This window comes from Pseudorasbora parva, chromosome 2 (assembly GCF_024679245.1).
Source record: "Pseudorasbora parva isolate DD20220531a chromosome 2, ASM2467924v1, whole genome shotgun sequence".
Taxonomy (NCBI): domain Eukaryota; kingdom Metazoa; phylum Chordata; class Actinopteri; order Cypriniformes; family Gobionidae; genus Pseudorasbora; species Pseudorasbora parva.
The window spans coordinates 24,295,862-24,319,328 of NC_090173.1; the positions used below are offsets into that span (position 1 = coordinate 24,295,862).

At 36.8% G+C, this 23,467-nt stretch overlaps 2 protein-coding genes across 3 annotated transcripts in view; both read left to right on the forward strand.

Moving 5' to 3' along the window:
- The window catches only part of syngr1a (synaptogyrin 1a), a 28,290-nt gene extending 15,011 nt beyond the window's left edge, over positions 1 to 13,279 (forward strand). The window contains exons 2-4 of one of the 2 annotated variants that reach the window (XM_067412759.1): positions 5,096 to 5,333; positions 6,655 to 6,800; positions 12,061 to 13,279. In XM_067412759.1, coding sequence (XP_067268860.1) covers positions 5,096 to 5,333; positions 6,655 to 6,800; positions 12,061 to 12,252 — 576 coding nt within the window. In that variant the 3' untranslated portion in view covers positions 12,253 to 13,279. The other variant, XM_067412769.1, reaches the window with a different exon arrangement.
- A 4,283-nt stretch (positions 13,280 to 17,562) lies between these two features.
- tcap (titin-cap (telethonin)) lies at positions 17,563 to 19,895 on the forward strand. The gene is made up of 2 exons (XM_067428862.1): positions 17,563 to 18,004; positions 18,904 to 19,895. Exons 1-2 carry the CDS (start codon positions 17,856 to 17,858, stop codon positions 19,292 to 19,294), a joined length of 540 nt encoding a protein of 179 aa, XP_067284963.1. The 5' UTR covers positions 17,563 to 17,855; the 3' UTR covers positions 19,295 to 19,895.
- The last annotated feature ends 3,572 nt before the right edge of the window (positions 19,896 to 23,467 follow it).

The following is a 23,467-nucleotide window of genomic DNA, read 5'->3' on the forward strand; positions in this document are numbered from 1 at the left end:
TAGCATAATGCTAATTCCAGTACTCATTGTGTTGCTGATCGTTCGCCAGCATACTTTTTTTCCGTTCGGTCGAGGTACTCCCTCGAGGAAACATTATAAAGGCAGGAGTGTTGTTACCATAGCTCCACAAACGTTCCTCTATTGCATAATTCTACCTAGCAGCACCAATACCATTGTCTGTCTTTCGTTTATTGAGTTTGAAAGCTGTAGAGCTTCTGTGCTTTTATTGGTCAACATCACAGATGTTGCGGATCCCGGCGTAGAGGACTAAAAAATTAAACATGTTAGTCTGTCTGTTGTGAATTGTTGCATACACTGCATCAGTTGTCATCCTCTATAACACAATACAAGATAAAACGATCAGTTGTTGCGTCCCAACGCCCATTGCCGTTTACAAATCACCAGGACACACTACGGCAAGTGGAACATGCCACAATAGTGCAAACAGTCTCAAACCGTCATTATGCCCAGTACTAGTGTTGTCAAAAATATCGATATTTCGATATGTATCGATACTGGAATATCTGAAACGATACGATTCTCAGTTTTTACAGTATCGATATCAGATGCGCTCTCCTCTTTGACCGAAAGCGAGTTGACACACACCGGCATATTCTCACTCAGACCGGTTAACCTTTGAGCACGGCGAACGCGCGTTCTGCTGGACCTTTTCCTCATGACAGTGTGTTAGTGTTAGTGAGTGATCAGTCTGAATTTTGCGCGGGATTGAACATAAATTAATTCTAATCCCCGCAGATTTCGTGCTCACATCTGAAGCGCACACACATAGCCTACCGTAATAAAGCCGCCTCTGACATGATACAAGTGCAAACATTTGCTTCTTTTTCCAGCTTATTATTGGTCAAATACACTCAAAGAATTATCAGTGCACATATGGAAGAGTATAAACGTAAACACAGTCGCAAACAGTTCAGGAAGAACGAGTAACAGGAACAGTGTTCAGGATCCATGCATCCGTTAGTCTTAAAGGGACAGCAGTCATTTGTTATTCAAACTACAAAAAGACAAACGATCGCACTGCTCTTGACTGATCAACTTGTGTAACTTTAATAGTTTCATCTGTACGCTATTGAATTTTTTACAAAGAACATTATCCAATGTTGTTTTAAATGTAATTACTATGCATTTTTTTATTCAGTTTCTTATCTGAATGTTAGACCTACCTGAAAAAATAAAGCAGTTTATTTAATTTGTATCTTCTATTCTATTGCATTTATTTGTGCTATTGTTTGTAATCCGTTTATTTGTTCTTATTTTATAACCGTTTACTCGTCTTTTTAAATTCAATTTACCATTCGAAATCAAGCTTTCTTGTGCTGTGTGTAAGCTATTGCAACACAATTATTTATCCCATTGTAAAAAATACATTGAGATAGCAAAAATTTGTGAGATAATTTTAATAGTAATTGATCAATTGATCAATAATTGTTCAAATCAAAACGATGCCCAACCCTAAGGAACATGCTGGCCACATGAATTTTTAGTAAAAAATAACAATGAATAATAACAAGTTCTGTTGTCATATTAAGCATCTTATCTTTTTTTTTTTCTTTTTTTTTTACTGTGGTATTGATTTAGTATCGATATATCGATATTATAGTCTGGTATCGTATCGAAGTCATAATTTTGGTATCGTGACAACACTACCCAGTACACATTGCATGATTTTGGGCTGTCCTGGATGAAAGATGATCAATCATGGTGCTTACTGTGGTCGTGGCTCTTAAATGGTGGTCATATTGTTCAGTGAGAAAATGTCAAAGATGGCTGTTGTTATGATCCTACAACAAAACATAATCTGTGTTAATTATCTGACAGTGTCAGAAATTTAGCATGATCATTTCACAGTGTGTTTGCTGCTACAGCCTACGTCTACTGAATAGCCAATAAAAATGCAACATGAAATGGTGTATTGATCAACGTGACATGCCGCTAAAACTAATTTTTGTCTGTTTCTATAGTCACTGTATCAGATTATGCAATTTTGGCTCCTAAATTCTGCGGACAAAAACAGACTACACATTGCTTCTTGTCGAATTAGTACTTGTCGTCTTTAACAATGGTGAATAGGTGGGACTACCTGATACGTTCCTAGATTGCACAAAGAGGACAGTGGAATCTTGCAAAGAGAACTTGAGGTAAAATATTGTTTTTTAATTATTATTTTTAGCCAGTAAATAAAAAATAAATGTACTCTCCGGGTTGCTGAAGCACCTCCACTATTGTTTGCAAGCATTCATATTTTCCCACGAGAAAACAAAGTTTATTAGATCCATGTTGGACAGTGTGATTTGTAATAATCTTAAAGGGTTATTTCAGCGATTAGCATGTGGCTTTGTATCAGTAGAAACCCTGGAGTATATTCAAATTATTGTGCTTTCCCCCCTCATATCCCCCTGAGACAAGAGATTTATGCATTTTATTTCTGGAAAAACTCCTCCTATGATGCAAATTGATGATATTTGCATCATAAGAGGAATGTTTGGCCAAAGGCTAAAGACTAGAGCCAACAGAGGGAGCCATTTCCGCATGTTTTGAATCTGCGCATGGGGGATGGGAGATCACACTCACAGCTCAGCTCGCAGCTACAGGCACTCATTTAAACAGATCTATGGTGAGCAATGTAAGTCTTTTAACTTTTGAAATTATTTTCTATGAAAGTTAAGCTTGCAAAGGCATGAACTGAAACGCGCCAGACTGAAATTGCGTTGTGAATGTATGCCGCGAGTGTAGTCGCAATTACCTCAGCTCTCATCACGAGCTCATCAGCTCATTTATCTCACTCCTGCAGTTAGTGCTCAGTGCTGTGATACTCGCGCGGTGACTCACTCATTATATTGAACAGACACGTTCAGTTTTTAATTATAGTGTCTTCAACAACTCAGTCACAGTAATGAAGTTGGTGGCTTTGGCGGTGGCCTCACAGCAGGGCAGCGACGCATTCTGGGAATTGTAGTCTTTCATCCCCATGAGACAAAAATACATTTTCTGTCTTTTCTCTGTCTAGAAAGGACCAAATTAAAAAATAATTTCACATTTCTACTACATTGATGACCCAGTTTAAATACAGATTCATCTTCCCAGCGCTGAAGTACCCAGAAATCACAGGATTGCAGAAATCACAGTCTGTAAAATGCATTAGGCAAACTGAGTTAAACTGAGTTGTACCTGAAGTTAACCATTATGTCAGCAGTGATGACATTGGCATTAGATATCATGCTATCTTGATTATATGTGCTTGATGAGATCCAGATTAAGGTTTGAATGAGCCACTGAACCTTACGAGATTTAGTGTTTACTTAATTTGATGTGGCCAAACCATAGACCGTAAAAAAATATGGACGACTCGACATCATCCGTTTCCGCTTGCCATATTTGAAGCTTTCAGGCGGGGGTGCACGGCGCTGACATCTGGGGGCCGAGTCTGCGCAGTAGCGATTTCGGGACCGGAGTTGCGCAGTAGAGCGCAGGAAGTAGAGGAGGAAGGACAGCTGCGATATCAAAAGCCCGCCCACACTCTCACAGATGCAGAACAATTAATTATGTTGGTGTAAAAATAAAAAGTTATGGAAATGTAGAAATTAAAGCTAAAGCACCAATCTGCTCCCAAAAATTCCGAAAAAAGTCAGTTAGTGCCTCAGTGACAACTTCACTCAGAGAAGCCGTCAGTCTCAGCTGTCAATCATGACGTCACACCCCCAGTTTTTATAGCATCAAATAACTAACTCAAACTAAACTTATTTTAAAAACGAACACTTGAAATGAAATCATCGTGATGATAACTGCCTTCAATGACATAAACTAACTTTGGGGAAAAAATATTTGAAGTGTAATTTTATTGTTTAGTTTGTCTCGCGTCCATTAGAAAACACAGAGGGGCGGCTATACTGGGACTGATCACCGGGGGGCGATCGAGGCGCGAAAGCTTCAGTAAATGAGAGGGAGACTGCAGGCTTGGGCCAAACCCCTTGACATTAGTGTAATGATAAAGCTGATTCTTCGGGTTAAATCATGGGCTTGTAGTTGACAATTAGGGAACCACTATGGGGAAGTTTGCTGGCAGCCAAGAGCATTTCAACTTAATTGCATGAGTGGAGTAATGAAGTGCCTCTCTCGCACTCTCACACATCCAGACATATTGTACAGATGAACAGGCCAGCTGTTAAAACCCTGGCCTTTGCCAAAACTTGCCTCCTCTTGAAGATTCCCTGGAGCCAAAATGAGAACACAGGCTCTCTGAATCTAAATAGGCCCTTATTGTTATGCAAGTGTCAAATCTAGCCTAGCTTCCCTGTAGAAAGCAAACCCAGTGGAAAGCAACAAAGTGAGATTAAAAACAGATGTACGTATGATCAGTATGTTTGTGGTGATAGATGGCATCTGCACACAATGTTTTCAGCAAGGAGTTGTTGTTGGCTGCGAGAAACCATTTCATTTGGTGGCATAAATTGTTTGTTTACTAGAAAAGCTGAAACACCATGACAGCGGACATAAATAAGCAGATGGGAGTTTTACCTGCTATAAATAACATTTCAGCAACTTTAACTGACTCTAGGTCTTTTGACGCTGCGTTTAGCTCTGGGTTAAAGCAGTGACATCTTTTCTCTGATGACTGACACGAGGGCAGGACAACCTATCACTTACATGACATCACAGTAATAATGGTTGAACCATAATGATCCAACCAGTTTACGATGGACACAATCAAGTCTCATTACATTTTTTCTTGTTCGAGAAGACGTTTCAATCGGCTGTACATCATAACAGAGAAGAAAAGACAATCAAAACTTTTGTTTCATGCTGACTATACAAACTAAGCTAAAACTAAACTGACAAACATTTCTAAAACCAGTCATTTGTTCCTCCTCAGAATCACTTTTTGTAATAAATGACACCTTGCATGTCACCTTCTCTCTACCATGTGTACTAATCTAGTTTATACTTTAAATTTTTCATTGTGTGCTATGGATATACTGTTGGCTGTATAAACATTGTGAATATGCAGTGTGTCCAAATTCTCATATGCTGTCCACATTTTCCCTTTCTTTTAATTTCTTTTAATTCTCCTCCTCAGATCTTTTCCATTGTGATCTTTGGATGCATAGCTAATGAGGGCTATGTGAACCGTCCGAATGAGGTAGAGGAATTTTGCATCTTTAACCGCAACCAGAACGCCTGTAACTATGCCGTTGGGATGGGATCCCTGGCCTTCCTTTGCTGTGCTGCATTTATGGCACTGGACGTCTACTTTCCTCAGATAAGCAGCGTCAAAGACCGCAAGAAGGCTGTGTTAGCTGATATTGGAGTTTCAGGTAAACTGCTGATAGAATGCAAGTATTGCATATCAATATTTTATATAACTAATAAGATATATTAACTGTAAGGTTCCTGCCTCGCTCACTTCTACAATATAATTTATGTTGCTCTAAGAAGGTTTTAATAATCTTTCCTATATACATTTGTTTCTAATTTCCTCTTTGCTCAAAAGCACCATTAGAGCCCTATCATACACCCGGTGCGACTCGACAAAAGTATTTTTTCTAATTTCAGCCCAACGCAGTTAATCATTTTCACGTCCAGGACCACGTGATTTAAATAGCAAATACACATTTGCGCCTATCTGTTCACCCATGAGCGTGCTGGTCTGAAAACATGGTGTGTTCAGGCGCATTGTTGGCACGTTGCTATTCTTAGGCAACTTGACCAACAAAAACCTGGTCTAAAGTCAATAGAGCAGTATTTTTTGTGTTATTTCAAGGGAGCATTAGTAATAGGCACCTAAAGGCTTTCAGTCTTTCCGCTCACAAATTCCGCCATGTAAATAGCGCAGACCGCTTTTTTCCATCGTTAAACTAGCAAAAGTGGATTTGGACACACCCTAAGGGCACTTCAGACCATCCCACTCAGATCTTTAAAATAAGGCCCTTAGAGTCTAGGGCTACATCCCTAAAGCAATAACCTATCAGGCAATGACTTAGCAGGAAGTGTTTGCGCACAAAGGTCCCTCACAAAACTTGATATAGGACAGTCTTCTGATGGATCTACAACTAAATAGTTATCTTTGGTGATAAAGCTAATTTAATTACTACAATAGTAATTTCATGGTAGAAATTACTTTAAAAATGGGGGGGGATAGTCATTTACACACAAACTGATAACCAACCGCAACTTTCAGATGCCATCTTTATTTTTTAGCTCAACTGTCACAGAAACAAAAGCACAGGATTGTGGGATATCATAGGCAACGAAGGATACATCAATGCTGCCTTCAAAAATCAATCAGATGAAGGTATCTTGTTGCCTTCTACCTCTAGCTTTCGGAATCAGCAGTGATCCGGACTTCCTCTACCGCAGCATTATTTTAAGACTCTGCCCTCTGTTGGTAAAATGTAACTGCTTCTAGACTGCAGTGCTATGTTGGATTTGTGGTGCAATAGCGCCATCTATGTCTGTAAATGTAAATTGACTGTTTTGATCAGACCTTTAGATTTTGAATACAATATGCTATCACTCCATTTTAGGTTTGTTTGTAGATCATTTCAAATTTGTTTGCATTTTTCATCCCAATCAAAGGCCTTTATTGTGCTGTTTTATTGATCTGAAATTCTGAACGATTCCCTTTTGTTCTCTCAGCCTTCTGGTCTTTCGTGTGGTTTGTGGGATTCTGTTTCCTGGCCAATCAGTGGCAGGTGGCTAAACCAGAGGATAACCCCCTCAAAGAGGGTGGAGACGCAGCCAGAGCAGCCATCACCTTCGCCTTCTTCTCCATATTTACATGGGTCTGTACTGAATCTTTTTCTTCATTTTTCATTCAGAGAAAACCTTTCCTTTAAAATCAAATTTATCTGAATCATATTTGATTTGAGAGATTCAATGTCTAAATTTTCTTCTCAGTCACATTTTTACTGTATTATATAAATGATGGCTTGGCCCCTTCCTCTCCCCCAACATCTTTTATTAGACCAGATTGCAGCAGTAATGCACCGGTGTTATTTTTGTATTGCAAAACTGATTCCAAAAAAGTTGGGACACTGTACAAATTGTGAATAAAAAATAAATGCAATAATTTTCAAATCTCATAAACTAATATTTTATTCACAATATAATAGAGATAACACAACAAATGTTGAAAGTGATACATTTTGAAATGTCATGCCAAATATTGGCTCATTTTGAAAAGTTGGGACAGGTACCAATAAGAGGTCGGAAAAGTTAAATGTACATAAAGGGAGTGCAGAATTATTAGGCAAATGAGTCCTCGTTATGCATGTTGTCTTACTCCAAGCTGTATAGGCTGGAAAGCCTACTACCAATTAAGCATATTAGGTGATGTGCATCTCTGTAATGAGAAGGGGTGTGGTCTAATGACATCAACACCCTATATCAGGTGTTCATAATTATTAGGCAACTTCCTTTCCTTTGGCAAAATGGGTCAAAAGAAGGACTTGACAGGCTCAGAAAAGTCAAAAATAGTGAGATATATTGCAGAGGGATGCAGCAGTCTTAAAATAGCCAAGCTTCTGAAGCGTGATCATCAAACAATCAAGCGTTTCATTCAAAATAGTCAACAGGGTCGCAAGAAGCGTGTGGAAAAACCAAGGCGCAAAATAACTGCCCGTGAACTGAGAAAAGTCAAGCGTGCAGCTGCCAAGATGCCACTTGCCACCAGTTTGGCCATATTCCAGAGCTGCAACATCATTGGAGTGCCCAAAAGCACAAGGTGTGCAATACTCAGAGACATGGCCAAGGTAAGAAAGGCAGAAAGTCGACCACCACTGAACAAGACACACAAGCTGAAACGTCAAGACTGGGCCAAGAAATATCTCAAGACTTTTCTAAGGTTTTATGGACTGATGAAATGAGAGTGAGTCTTGATGGGCCAGATGGATGGGCCCGTGGCTGGATTGGTAAAGGGCAGAGAGCTCCAGTCCGACTCAGACGCCAGCAAGGTGGAGGTGGAGTACTGGTTTGGGCTGGTATCATCAAAGATGAGCTTGTGGGGCCTTTTCGGGTTGAGGATGGAGTCAAGCTCAACTCCCAGTCCTACTGCCAGTTTCTGGTAGACACCTTCTTCAAGCAGTCGTACAGGAAGAAGTCTGCATCCTTCAAGAAAAACATGATTTTCATGCAGCACAATGCTCCATCACACGCGTCCAAGTACTCCACAGCGTGGCTGGCAAGAAAGGGTATAAAAGAAGAAAATCTAATGATATGGCCTCCTTGTTCACCTGATCTGAACCCCATTGAGAACCTGTGGTCCATCATCAAATGTGGGATTTACAAGGGAAGGCTGTGGTTGCTGCTGCACGCAATGTTGATGGTGAACAGATCAAAACACTGACAGAATCCATGGATGGCAGGCTTTTGAGGGTCCTTGCAAAGAAAGGTGGCTATATTGGTCACTGATTTGTTTTTGTTTGGTTTTTGAATGTCAGAAATGTATATTTGTGAATGTTGAGATGTTATATTGGTTTCACTGGTAAAAATAAATAATTGAAATGGGTATAAATTTGTTTTTTGTTAAGTTGCCTGATAATTATGGACAGTAATAGTCACCTGCACACACAGATATCCCCCTAAAATAGCTAAAACTAAAAACTAAAACTTCCAAAAATATTCAGCTTTGATATTAATGAGTTTTTTGTGTTCATTGAGAACATGGTTGTTGTTCAATAATAAAATTAATCCTCAAAAATACAACTTGCCTAATAATTCTGCACTCCCTGTATAAGGAACAGCTGGAGGACCAATTTACAACATATTAGGTCAACATTGGCAACATGAGTGGCAGTGTTTCTCAGAAGTTAAGATGGGCACAGGATCACCAATTCTCCAGCGGGTACTGCAGCGGGTTTCTCATAGAAAAATTGCAAAGAGTTTGAAGTTATCATCCTCTACAGTGCATAATATCCAAAGATTAAGACAATCTGAAACAATCTATGTGCATAAGGGTACATTCAGGAATGCTACTGTAATGGAAATCACAACATGAGCTCAGGAATACTTCCAGAAATACTTCCAGGAATACTTCCACCGTGCAATTCGACATTGCTGGTTAAAACTCTATAGGTCAAAAAAGAAACCATATCTAAACATGATCCAGAAGCGCAGGCATTTTCTCTGGGCCAAGGCTCGTTTAAAATGTACTGAGGCAAAGTGGAAAACTGTTCTGTAGTCAGACGAATCCAAATTTGAAGTTCTTTTTCGAAAACTGGGACGTCATGTCATCCGGACTAAAGAGGACAAGGACAACCCAAGTTGTTATCAGCGCTCAGTTCAGACGCCTGCATCTCTGATGGTATGAGGTTGCGTGAGTGTGTGTGGCATGGGCAGCTTACACATCTGGAAAGGTACCATCAATGCTGAAAAGTATATCCAAGTTCTAGAACAACATATGCTTCCATCCAGACGTCGTCTCTTTCAGGGAAGACCTTGCATTTTCCAACATGACAATGCCAGAACACTTGCTGCATTTATTACAACATCATGGCTGTGTAGAAGAAGGATCCGGGTACTGAAATGGCCAGCCTGCAGTCCAGATCTTTCACCCATAGAAAACATCTGGTGCATCATAAAGAGGAAGATGCGACAAAGAAGACCTAAGACAGTTAAACAACTAAAAGCCTGTCTTAGACAAGATTGGGACAACATTCCTATTCCTAAACTTGAGCAACTTGTCCCCATATGCAGACTGTTATAAAAAGAAGAGGGGATGCCACACAGTGGTAAACATGGCCTTGTCTCTACTTTTTTGAGATATATTATTGTTGCCATGAAATTTAAAAACAAACAACTTATTATTCCCTTAAAATTTTATATTTTTAATTTTAAACATTTGATATGTCATCTATGTTGTATTCTGTATGAAATATTGAAATTTGATACTTCCACATAGCTGCATTCTGTTTTTATTCACAATTTGTACAGTGCCCCAACTTTTTTGTTTGTGCTTATTTTGTAGTATTTATTTATTTTTTAAATGTTTTAATTTTCTCATTTTTATTACTTAAGTATGTTTTTGTTTTGTTTTTCATTAATTTTATATTTCAGTTTTAGTGTCAGTAATTGTAGCACTGAAGTAGTTTTTAAGTTCAAGTTTTTTCATCAAATATTTATTTATATTTATATATATATTATTTATTTATTTTAAACTTTATTTCAATCACCGAAAATCATTTTTAATAGTTTTAGTTAACAATAACAACACTGTGACACACCAAAACCAAAAAATGTATGTTCAAATGTATTAATATTTGTTTTAAAGTGATCACATTAAGCTTCTTTAATTGATGGGACTTTTCAAATGCATCAACTGTAAATGCAATCTCTTTCCATCTAAATATCCCAAGACAATTTTTACATTAAAGGGACAGTTCACTTTAAAAGGAAAATTCTGTCAACCTTTACTCACCCTAAAGTTGTCACCATTGACTTCCATAGTATTTTTTTTCCTTCTGTGAAAGTATCTATCCCTTTAAATATGATATATTTTTGTCTGTTAAAGTTCTGTTCATATGATTTTCAGGATATTGTCTCCTTCAGCTGAAAATTTGTTAGATTCCATGCATGTCTTTCTTCTCAATGGATGACCTGTGAAATTCATTCTCTAATCTACTTTCTGTACTTTTCCAGATAATTATTTACCCCAGTAATCTTTGCTTTTACTGTTTGTTTATATCCTTCTAACCCCTAATCTCTCTAAGTAATTCTCTTACAGAAACCCCCAGATGCGTCCATTAACCCGGTGTTGTTGAAATGTTTTTCCAGTCATTCTTTTGTTGATCGCTGGCTCTGGCCAATCTGTTTTTCTCTAGGGTGTTCTTACACTGCTGGCCCTGGAGCGCCTAAAGAAAGTCTCATTTGAAGAGGAATACAACAAACTTTTCACCCCTCATACACCACCTCCATTTGTCTAACATTTACCACAACACATACTTAATTGTTTACTATGCCATAGACATCAACTACAAAAGCACCCTTCAAATCCTGCAGTGACCAATGAATACCACTGAAGATATACTGTATGTTATCTGTTTTGATTTGTTGATATCAAGAGCCACATCAAGTGCCATATCAACCTCCATATATGAACTTGGAAGAGCTTTAAAATATATAAACACGTATCTGCCTGAAATGCTGAAGTTATAAAATCATAACATCATTTTTCTTCATGTTTTATACTAATGGTACCTTGTCATTATATTCTGATTATCTCTTAAGGTTAAAGTAAGTAAATAAGTAAGTAAATAATTGCAGCCTTGGTGAGCACTTCACACCTTGGTGACAAATCTTACACACCCCAAACTTTAAGTGCTGGAAATCAATATTTTCTTCAGAAAATGAATATTGTATTGTTTTAGGTTTTTTTTTTTTTTTTTTACACTTTTAATTGACTAGGGGGCAGCAGTTGCACATGAAACATTCAGCTGAGCTTTACATAATTGTTTTGTACCATAATGTACAAGATACTATGTCCTGATACATTGTGTGACATACACTATTTCCCTATCATTTGCATTCTTTGTTGTCATGGCATTTCATATTTTTGTTTACAATTGAGCTGCTGTTGTTGCTTAAGATATATGCTGTATATTTATCCTTTGTGATAGATCTTATAATCTTATACTGACATATGTTGTGATTAAACTGACAGATTAAACTGTATTAAGTTTGACTACATTTCTGGTTTTACATTTTGTTTTCAATTTGGGTTGTCTATGTGTGTTATCCACTCACTTGAGCATTTCCTAAACTTATAGTTTAAAGCTTACTAACCATCTTTTAATCTTGTATCGTAATCAAACTAATGTTGCTTTTCTTTGTCTTTTCCCCCCTTCCTTCTCCCTCTCTGTCCCATCTTGTCATTATCATTAACTCCTTTCAATGAAACCTTGCTTGGCTTCCCTAACTGATGTCTTTTCATTCACTATTCACCATCAAAACCTCCTTTCCTGCCGCTATAATCCTATAATTTCCATTGCTAATCCCTCTGATCCCACCCTCTCAACCTCTCCTTCCGGCATATTCATTTTCCTAAAGGCTGGTCAAGCTTTCCTTGGATTCCAGAAGTACAAATTAGGCGCAAGCTCATCTCTCTTCTCTCAGGACTACACTGATCCCAGCCAGGATCCCGCTGGAGCGCCCACTGCAGGCACGGAGTACACTGGATACACCGAAGACATGGAGGCTAATTATGACGGCTCTGGTGGATACCAGAACCAAGACTACTAAGGTCAAGTATAAGGATGTACACTACAGCCTTAACAAGCTAGGCTGATGGGGTCGGTTACATGGGGTAAACAAAATAGGACAAACATGAACTTTGGGCACTTGGGTTAGAATATGGGGACCACGGCTTCAGGGGTTTGTTTGGTGCTATAATAACCCCTTGTGGAATTTATAGTGGGTCTGGGTATTTCATTCAGTCTATAAAATATATTTTGCAGATTGGGGACTGTGGCACAAGATCTCAAAATGTTGTTTTTTTTTGTGCCACCAGAAATTTTTGCCTTCAATCTTGGGGTTATGGGTTTGGGGATAAATGACTGGTCAGCAAATGTGTCCATCCTGAGCAAACCCTATAAAGTGTCTATTACAGAATACAGAACTTCACTTCTAAACTAAACTAATGGAAATTTGTCTATACACTGTAAACAATTTTAAAAAAATAAGTTACCTGGTTGCCTTACAATTTTGAGATCATTTAAATTAAATCAAGTTAATACAATGAAATCTTTTGAGAATTGACAACCGTTATTCAAAAAATATGTTTTCGTAAATAATAATAAATAAAAAAAACGTTTTTGTAAAGATATTGGGTATATATAGTGTGTTTTATTTATAATGACGCAGTGAAGCATGCCAAATTGTTCTATTTTCATGATTTATAAAAAATGTATGTGGTTTAGATACAATAATATTTTGGGGTTTCTATTTATTAAACCAATTTCCTTCATTGTATCAATATGTAACTTCTTTTTTTTTTCAATAAACTTAAAATTTTAAGGCAACCAGTTTACTTACTTTGAAGTAGGTTAAACCAACAAACATTTTTACAGTGTAATAGGCAAATAAACTAACTACACTGTAAAACAAAAAAATGAAAACAAGTACAATCAACTTGAATTAAATTACATTAAACTGACTTTAAAAAAATGTAATCTTGTATAACTTAAAATAGAAAAAAAATGTAAGCAATGTAAAAGCATGCCATAACAATCAAAATTGCTTCAACTCGTCAAAATAAGTTAAGCAATTTTTTTAAAAAAAAATGTATATGAGTTAGGTAGTTTCATTTAAGTTGAAATGACTTAAACATCCAAGTTGATTGTACTTAAAAATTTAAGGCAGCAGCTTTTTTTTCTTTTTACAGTGAAGTATATATTGGTCACACAAAATCTCACCAAACTAAATGTTTCTAAAGACCACAGTATAGTAGACGATTAAATAAAACATTACACTAGCCCTTAAAGGGATAGTTCACCCAAAAATGAATATTCTGTCATCATTTACTTACCCTCATGTTGTCCCAAACCTGTATGAGTTTATTTGTTCTGCTGAACATAAAATAAGATCTTTAAAAATATGTTTGTAACAAAGCTGATAGAGCAACCATTGACTACAAAAAAAAATTCTCTACTATGGTATCTGCTTGGTTGCAGACATTTTTCCAAATCTCTTATTTTGTGTTCAGCAGAAGAAAGAACATGAGGATGACTACATGATGACAGAATTTCATTTTTGGGTGAACTATCCCTTTAACCTGTCACTAGAACACATTCTCCATTGATAGCTCTCTGCTGCCATTTTGTCAATGTCCAAGGGTCTTAAATGATCTTTTTCTTTTTACAATATCAGGTTAAGAAATAAATCATTCTCTCCATTGTTCACAAAAAAAATGTTAAGAGAAAAAACATGGTATGTGATGTAATACAGAGAGTTAAAGTAAAAGAGTGAGCTGACAAACTGCAAGGTTTTTAAAATAGTTGTACAGCTGTGATTATATTATTTAAGGTCTTTATCTGTCCATATGTACAGTGGCCCTTAACAGTATTTGGACACTTAATCAACATTTAAATATATGGCTGTCACATTGCATGAAATACCAAACCAAGTGGCATTTATTTGAAAGAAAAACTATATTTTAAAGAAAGCTTTTCAATTCTAAAACTATATAGACCTTATGAACTAGAAAAAGTGAACAGCCATCTTTAGAATTTTGTGTTGTGGCATCGCTGTTGAAGAGTAATTAGAGTCAACAAAAGTTATGAGCATTGTAATGTTTGAAGCGATGTCATAAGAAATAGATTTTTAAGATTTTAAAACAATCTTACCTTCATGCTGAGGAAATACAAACTAGTGTCATGACAAATAGGGCCCTCCCTCCCAAACTGTCATTTAATAATTAGTCGGTTAATAATTAATCAGTTAATAGTATATAAGAATGATATTAATTTAAAATACGCATACCTTGCTAAATAATGCGAACGAAAACAAATTTGTTTATAATAAAAACTATTTAACGTAATTTCTTACATTTGATAATAGTAATAATAATAGCCTATTAAGTGAATAATTGAACATCATTAATTTGCCAATATGTGCGTATAAACTACGCTTTCAGGCTAATCGCTTATCTGTATGCTATGCTAGTATATAAGCTAACTAATAGAGATATAAATTGTTATTATAACGCAGTTGAAACAGCATTTATCATAACATGATTTTGTAGGAATTGTAATCATGTGTTAAAGAGAACCTGTTAGCAATTTGAACCAATGGGATCGCTCTGGGTCCTAATGGAGACCTGATTTGGGGGGACCAAATTTGTCACAACACTAGAAGAAAAACAACTAGTGCAGCACTGGAAAGGGGAGGGGTGGTACCAAGGCTATGTATAGGCTACTTTAAGTTGTCGGCCAGTCACATTTCGCGGGTAAAAAAAGTCCAGTGAATACTGTCAACAGTGTAGCGATGTATGAACAGGAGCCACTTTTTAAAACTAGCAGCTTTCTTTTTGGGTAACAAGGCGCATTAGCGTGAGCGTGACCAACTTGAATCGGATGCGAAATCAACGGGAGTGAAACTTTCGAACTCGAACGTCATTTCAAATGCGAATTGCCAATTAAACGTTCTGGGTTTCCCCTTTAAAATTGGCCGAACCTCTGCTGAACACCTGTGGTAACTGCTACCTGTGTAAACTTCTGGTGAAAATATTACTACAAATCCCACCGGGGTCCATTTATGCATTTTAAAGTGTGATTTAAAAATTGTTAAGAGTATGTTTTAGGGCCAATGTGCATGTCATTATCAACATGATACACGTTTACATTTTTATGACAGTGATCTAGACATGATGACTTTTGACGTTATTAATGTCTTTTAATCACGAATGTAAACATAAATGGGGGTTTAGTACTAAAATTCATAAGACTTTGAAAAAATGTTGAGAGGGAAAATGTCCAGACTACCATTTAAAGCAGTGAAATTATTTATATATATATATAAAATAAAATAAAATGTGAACAAAAAGAATGCAGGGCTCCCCTAAGCATGAAAAATGACAAATTAGTGCTAATGACTAACAACAGACAAATCCAGCCAATACCTCATAGTTATGCTATAGGAAGAACAGATTGATAGACGAGTATAAATCTTTAGGGCAAATGTCCATGTCATTATAATGGTCTGACACTAATGAAAATATTATTCATCATTATGTAAGCGAATAAGTTCCTTTGTAGCACCATTAGAATAGTGTTAGCTGGACATCTTTTTTTACAATTGTATTTATTTTTATCACAGTTACTGTAATAACTCATACACTAGAGCAGCAGCTGGGTTATGCATTACTGATAAATATTTGTTACATTTTTATTAAGTTCTGAAAAAGGTTTAATAATTATGTACCTGAATATATAAAACCAGCATATTTTTATTTAATGACAAAGATGTAATATAATCAAGTACACAAACATATCTTTATAAATTTATTACCAAATATCTCAAAAATAATATTGTGTATTTTGCATTGAAAGGTGTCATAGAATAATGTTTATCCTTTCTCTAGTGACATTGTTTTCTAAATCAGCAAACGTTTTATTTTGTTGAAAATCTTAAAAAGGAACGCTACAATACAATCAGTTATATAGGTGATGTATCAGATGTGTTATAATAAAATGTATATGTGCAGTTATGGAGCTGGGAAACAAAATAGTATAAATTCTTTTGATGTGGTGACTATCCATTAACTGAATCATAGGTTAATATGGCTCGGTGTATTTTGTCCTGTCTTGTATGTTGCTTGTCTGGTAAAACGTCTGATATAGATGACAATAAAAGACATTGACTGATGGACATAGTTGCTCGTTCTTTTGAATACTTCTGTATTTTGAATTTCATGTGTCAAAAAAAAGGATAGGGCTTTAAAATAAATTTCACTTTGATCATTGCAGTGTAATGCAATGGCTTTTATACATATTGAAGTCTTGCCTATTACTTTGTGTGGCCACTGTATAAACATGCATGACAGGAAACAGATGTAGTGTGTATATTATCATAAACAGGAGCAGCTTCGTTCGTGGACTGATGTGACATTTCCTGGTTCTCATGCTTGTGTAAGTCTTCATGACTGGCATGACATTTCCATACCATAGTGTGCTGAGTGGCCACATTGCAGGGGAGGGACATCATAGAAGTGAGATCAGTTCCTGCAATCACCCAGTGCATCACTGAGAGTCAATGACGGATAGGGGACAGAATGTGTGTGTAACCTGAGAATACAACTGTCACAACCTCTATCCACAGAGCACTATATCCATCTGATGACTGAATAGACGATGGCGCCAGCACTCAATGGACACATGCTATGACCACGCTTCATATGTTTGAAAAAAGTAAATTAAAGATTTTTAAATATTGTTCTATAACCAGTGGTAGTTTATCCACAACTTTCCGTCCATGCTAGGTTTTATCTCCTAAAATAAAAATATATATAGCAGCGCACATTAGTCTCTCTTTTTCCCCCCGGAGATAATACACATTTAAAAATGCCTTTTAAAAAGATTGTGTGTGCAAAAGAAGATTACCAGTAAAGAACAGTTGCTGCCACATGTTTAATATCCTGTCTGGCTCCAGAGCCGAACACTGTTTAGTTTCCATTGAGAGACTTTCCATGTCTGTTAATAGGATCACGGAGGATCAACTGTCAGTCTGATACAATGTGATCAAGCATTTGAGCATCAGCAACAGAATCCATTCGGATAATAACTAGAAATATTTATATCAGATAAGTCCAATTTGATACAGTTCTTACAAAGGGACTTTGACTTAACAGCATATAGATAGATAGATAGATAGATAGATAGATAGATAGATAGATAGATAGATAGATAGATAGATAGATAGATAGATAGATAGATAGATAGATAGATAGATAGATAGATAGATAGATAGATAGATAGATAGATGTGTCATCGAAATGTGAGTTGCTGGGGATTTCTTCGGTCTTCAGGTCTTCCTGTGCTGTACTGTGTGTGTGAATGTTTGGATATGTGGGTGTGTGAGTGTCAGGTGTCCGTGTAGACAAAGTGCAGAGTGATTCCATCAGACGGAAATAGCAGCAGAGCTGTATAAAAGTCTAACACACGCTCCAGAAGACAGACGACCAGGCAGCTCAAGGGACAGAGAGTCCAGACCTCCCTCAAACTCAACCAAGACAAGAAAAAAGAAAACTTCAAAATCTTCAAAGCAGTACTGACTAAACTATCTCACTGCAGCACTAGATCATTGACTATAACGGAAGTTTTCAAGCCGCGTTCAAACAGAAGCTGAAAATGCCGGTGTGCACAGTCCTGGAGAAGAAAGGAGGCTGCGTGGTTGGAGCCGAGCTCTGCTGCAGTGTGAAGGAGGACAATCCAACTAGGAAAGAGAGATACACTGCTGATTGGCGCAGCATCAATATGAAGACACAGCCTGAGGATCGGTGAGTGAATATTCATATCTGCAGCAAGATGTTTTTTTTCTTCAACACTTTCAGTAAAAAAAAGGTATAAAGTATCATGTGGGAGCCCTTTCACTAATATACTATTTTACTAATATAGGGGTAAATATAACCTTTCAGTCTCAGGAAAAGATTGGGACAGTACCCTTAAAGAGGTTCTAATATGTACAATTTAGATCGGCTACTACTATGCACATTTTTGGTACTAGTATGAACCTTTAAGGTACTAGCCTATGCAGTCTTTAGGTACAAAGGTGTACCTTTTGAACGGGTACCACCCATAGACAAAATCAATGATATATAAATTTCACATACAGAATTAAGTAACATCTACTTAAGTAAATAATAAGCAATTAACAAAGAAAATAAGTAACTGTAACCAGTTCACGTTTGTTGAGTAATTTCTACTTAGTTGATTTTTGTTTTGTAATTCTCTTTTACATTACTCAAACAATATACCTGAATAAAGCCTTGCTTTTAAAGAGCACTGTAAAAAAAAAAAGTTGCTACCTTCAATTTTTAAGTATAATCACCTTGGATGTTTAAGTAATATCAACTTAATGAAACTAATTTTAAAAAATGAGATGCATTTATACATTTTATATAAAATGGCTTAACTTATTTTGATGAGTTACAACGATGTAAAACATATGTTGTCATACCTTGACATAAAATCATTTTTCATTAGGGTGTAAAAAGATGTAACATCTAAGTAATTAATTCAGTAGATATTAGACATTGAGTAAGAAAGTGTCATTATGAGTAGAAAAACACAAAAATCTATTAAACCTACCAAAGCAATGATAAAATGGTGTCAAATCATTTTAAACACGTCGAAACTCCCCTTTCAATCATAATTCTCAATTTTTCTCTCTCTACAGCCAGTCAATGCTGATGTCAGACGACTCTCGCCGAGAGACTCTGTCCCGTTATTGGCAAATCCGTCCTCTCAATCAAGCCTGCCCTTCGGGTGTGCTTAGAGTGGGCACTGTGGACACAGGTGTAAGGGAGCACCAGCTCTTACCCTACAGGAACACTCTGCCCTTGCCCATCTTCAAGCCTGCTGAACTGGGCATCCGCCTGAGCCGGGGAGCCCCACACACCCTGGAAGATCTGCCTCCTGCCCGTGTTCCCGACGGAGCCTGTCCAGACAAGAGACCAGTGGAACAGATCACAAGGGACCTGCCACCCGTCAAACCTATGCGCATGGAGTTTGCCAAAGCACCCAGAGTCCTGGGGCGATCCATGTCCCAGGAGGCCCAAAGAGGCTGAAAAGCAGAAAGACAAATATGAGTCAAAGACTTTATGGACTTTATTAAATACTGAGGTAAAATGCGGGATGAAACAGAAGGATTGAGAATGTAGATTTTTAGGGATAGTCAAACAGAAAGTTCAGTGAGTGAAACCTCAAATTATGAAATTATGTTCTTGATGGGAAAAAGAAAGATGATGATCCTGATAATGATCTTGACAGCAAGCATAATGGTTTTGTATAGTGAATTTGAGCTGTAAATAGTATTTGCTTGTTTTGTATATACATTCAAAACAGCACTTTTTGGGGTTGCCATTAATGGAATGGACACATTTTTATTTTTTAATGTTTGCTGCATGCCGTCAAGGTTGTTCATGCAAAAATGTAATGTTTAGTAAGGGGAAAAAAACTTTATTTTTGTTAAAACTTATTTATTTGACAAATAAGAATTGCACTTTACAGTTTTTGTTGTTGTTGGATTTATTGATAATCATTTCAATTAAAAGTAATTAAAGTCAAAAGTTTTGTTTCGTGTTTGAATACAAAGAAAGAAAGAAAGAAAGAAAGAAAGAAAGAAAGAAAGAAAGAAAGAAAGAAAGAAAGAAAGAAAGAAAGAAAGAAAGAAAGAAAGAAAGAAAGAAAGAAAGAAAGAAAGAAAGATTTGGTGGAGAATGTTCAAATGATGATAGCAGTTTTTGGGCACACACATAATTGTTAGAGTATTGATGCCATGAGCCAAATTGAAATAAAAAGTAAACTGAAAAATCAAACTGAAAAATGCTCATTGTGACTTTAAAAAGGGGCACTTTTTATTTTATATGTTTTAAAATGATATATTAGCAGTTCTCATAGTGACATGTTATGGGATGGGAAAAGCAGAGAGGGATGGAACGGAAGGTAAAGAGGCAGTTCGGGCAAAAATCAGAACCCCAGACTGTAAAATTGACATAACGAAGTATAAAAATGTCTGACAGTGCGTTAATCTCTGCTACACTCATCAGTTTATGGGTATTCCAGCATTATTAATCTGGTTCTTTTGTTTTTACAGTAATATCTTATGACAGAAAATAGTCTGCATTGATTTCCCAGTGAAATTGTTAATATTTTACATGGGGGGGGGGGGGGGTGCAGTGTTTTAAAGCTACACTGTGTAACTTTTTTTGTTTATTCCTAGCTAAAACACTTAGTTATTTCAAATATATATGTGCTCATTAATGTATATTTACTTCTTTCAAGTAATGAAGTATTCTCGTAAGTTTATAATATGCCATTGAAAATACAATTCAAGGGTGAGGGTTCGAATGCCGGTCGCCATGTTGCTCCTCCATCTTGAAAGTACAGTAGCCAAAGAGGGACATACCCTTAAATTCAAGCTTCGCCTTTCGCATTTTAACACTCGATGGCACTGTGGACGAGTCTCAATCATCTCCCTACTCCACTAGTCAATGGGCTGACTCCCTGATTAGTGCCCTGACTACTGAACTAGGGAGATGATTGAGACGCGCTCCGTGTCTAATGTGAAGAGAGAGATTGTCATGATAATTTTGGACTAAATCGGCCACCATAGGAGTTAAACCGAAATCACAATTGAGAGGAACAGAAACTAATATTGACTGGATGGTCATATACCTTTTCACCGCTAGATGGGGGAAAATATCACACAGTGGAGCTTTAAAGGTATTTTCTGCTTTAAAACCAAGATCATTTATTTCTGCCATAAATAATATTGTTTTACGGATGAAAATCAAAACTAGTCTATAAGGAATCCCATCAGAAGCATTAATCAGTAGTGCTTCAGAAAGAACAGAAGGGTGAAGTGGTGCTGTGACTGCGGTACAGGCTGTCTGGTTCATCTCCCAGAATGCATTCAGGGACTTTGTGCCAAGAATGTCACGCCAAGAGGACACTGTCCTGTTCAAATGCATCTATATCTCTGTTTCCTTCCATCTATCACTTCTACCATTTCTATTTCTGATTTCTCTACCTCATACTAATACATCTTTTTATTCCAGTCATAATCGTGATAATTTGTCTCCACTTGTGCTTTTGACACACTGACGGCTGTTTAGATATTTATAGCTAAACAAACAGAGCCAAAGGACCAGAGACAAGCAGAATGAGAGGGAGGAGAGGTGTGCTGGTGGTGGTGACGGGGGGCGGGCTTCTGCACTCCTCCACTGATCCTTTAATCTTGCCTGTTCTTGTTCTTTCTCTTGTCGGTTTTTTCAGCTGCTGCATATGTCACCACACAATCTTCCCCCATTTCAACTTTGGAATCTCAGCTTTGCAGTTTATTTCTGAAGGAGTATTTGATTTGTTTTGTTTGTTTTGTTTTTTTGTTTGTTTTTTAGAAATGGAATTACAAGATGCAGAATATCTGAACATTTTCGGAAGTTTCAAGAAACAAATCTGTATGAGTAATTCGAAATTCTAATAAAAAATTGTAAATTAAGCCGTTGTGCAATGTACAGCACTGTAAACCCTAATACTAATAATAATTAATTTGGTTTGAGTAGAACCAACTCAAATGAAACAAATTAGTTCAAATGAACTTTTATGAGTATTTAGAACTTTCTTTTTCTTTTGAATTCACAAAACTGACACATTTTACGTAATCTGAATAGTTTTAATGAACTTGTTTCTTTTAATTTAGACTAACTTATATTTAACTGAAATTGGACTGGGATTTCCCAGCATGCTTTGCCATGACACTCATAAGTGAGAGTATAGGGTCCTTTAACACTTGGTTTGATTGTCTGGACCGAACCCGAGTTTGATTGGTTCCCCTACCCCCACTGGACTGTGTTCTTATTATATTATTTGGTCCAAATCATCAAAGCAGCAGCTGTTTACCCCAGTGCTTGGTAATAATGTGAACGGGAAGGTGGCAAAGTTGTTGCTCACCTCAATTTTATATTTAGTTTTTGAACCATTGGTTTTGTTACCAAAGCTTCAGAACGTAATGGCACGTCTATCTGCTGCGAATGTAACCGTTACTGCAAATGCTCTAAAGAAAGCTGAAGACGAGCAGAAATGAGATCTACAGCTCCCTGCTTGTCGTATGTCAGTGACGCTTGTCAGGTAGTGCTTTTTGATTTGATTTTTATCAAATCACACATCATTAATAGTGGTTCACTTCCGCGGTTTAGTACGATTGTGTTCGCATCAGCAGCGTAACGTAACGGAGTTCACATGAACCGAACCCCAGACCACCTTTTTAAAGGGTTACTTCAGCGCTGGGAAGATGAATCTGTATTTAAACTGGGTCATCAATGTAGTAGAAATGTGAAATTATTTTTGAATTTGGTACCTTTTAGACAGAGAAAAGACAGAAAATGTATTTTTGTCTCAAGGGGATGAAAGACAACAATTCCCAGAATGCTTCGCTGCCCTGTGAGGCCACACCCAAAGCCACCTACTGGATTACAGTGACTGAGTTAGAGAAGACCAGGGCTGGACTGGGGCTAAAATTCGTCTCTGGCATACCCAGCCCATCCGGCCCATGAGTTCCCCGTGAATGTTTTTGCTGGGGTTGGGGCCTTAAATTGGAGTATATAAATAAAACTAGGACAAATAATGATGGATATTATCGAATTTGCTGCAAATGCAGATAAACATAATATTGCTTTTTTTGTCACGCAGAAATGCCCTTGGCAGTAAAGCACTGATGATTTTGAGCTAGGATGCAGAAAAGTAAATGTACTGCTTTTAAATGCTGTCATCATTTACTCACTCTCGTGTTATTCCAAACCTGTATGACTTCTGTGAAACACAAAATAAGATGTTTTGAAGAATGTTGGCAACCAACCCATTTTGGTTAGGCTACCATTTGAATATTGTATGAACAAAAAAACAGACTTAAATCATTTTATTTAATGCTACACAGAAATAAATTCATTTAGGTTTGTAATGACATTAGGGTGAGTAAATGATCACATTTTTGGGTTGTGCAATCATATTTTTCAAGAGTTAGCACATCATTTAAGTAAGACACTGATATCTATCTTTCATGAGGCTATTTAAATTGCATTAAATCTATAAAAAAAAAAAAGTTAATACAATTTTTAAAGAGGACAAAAAGTAGTCACAGGGTAAAAAACATAGATTGTACAAACCTTGATCCTCATTATATGGCTATATGGTTTCTAAAACTATATAAAACATATAAAATATACTATTATATTTGCAAGTAA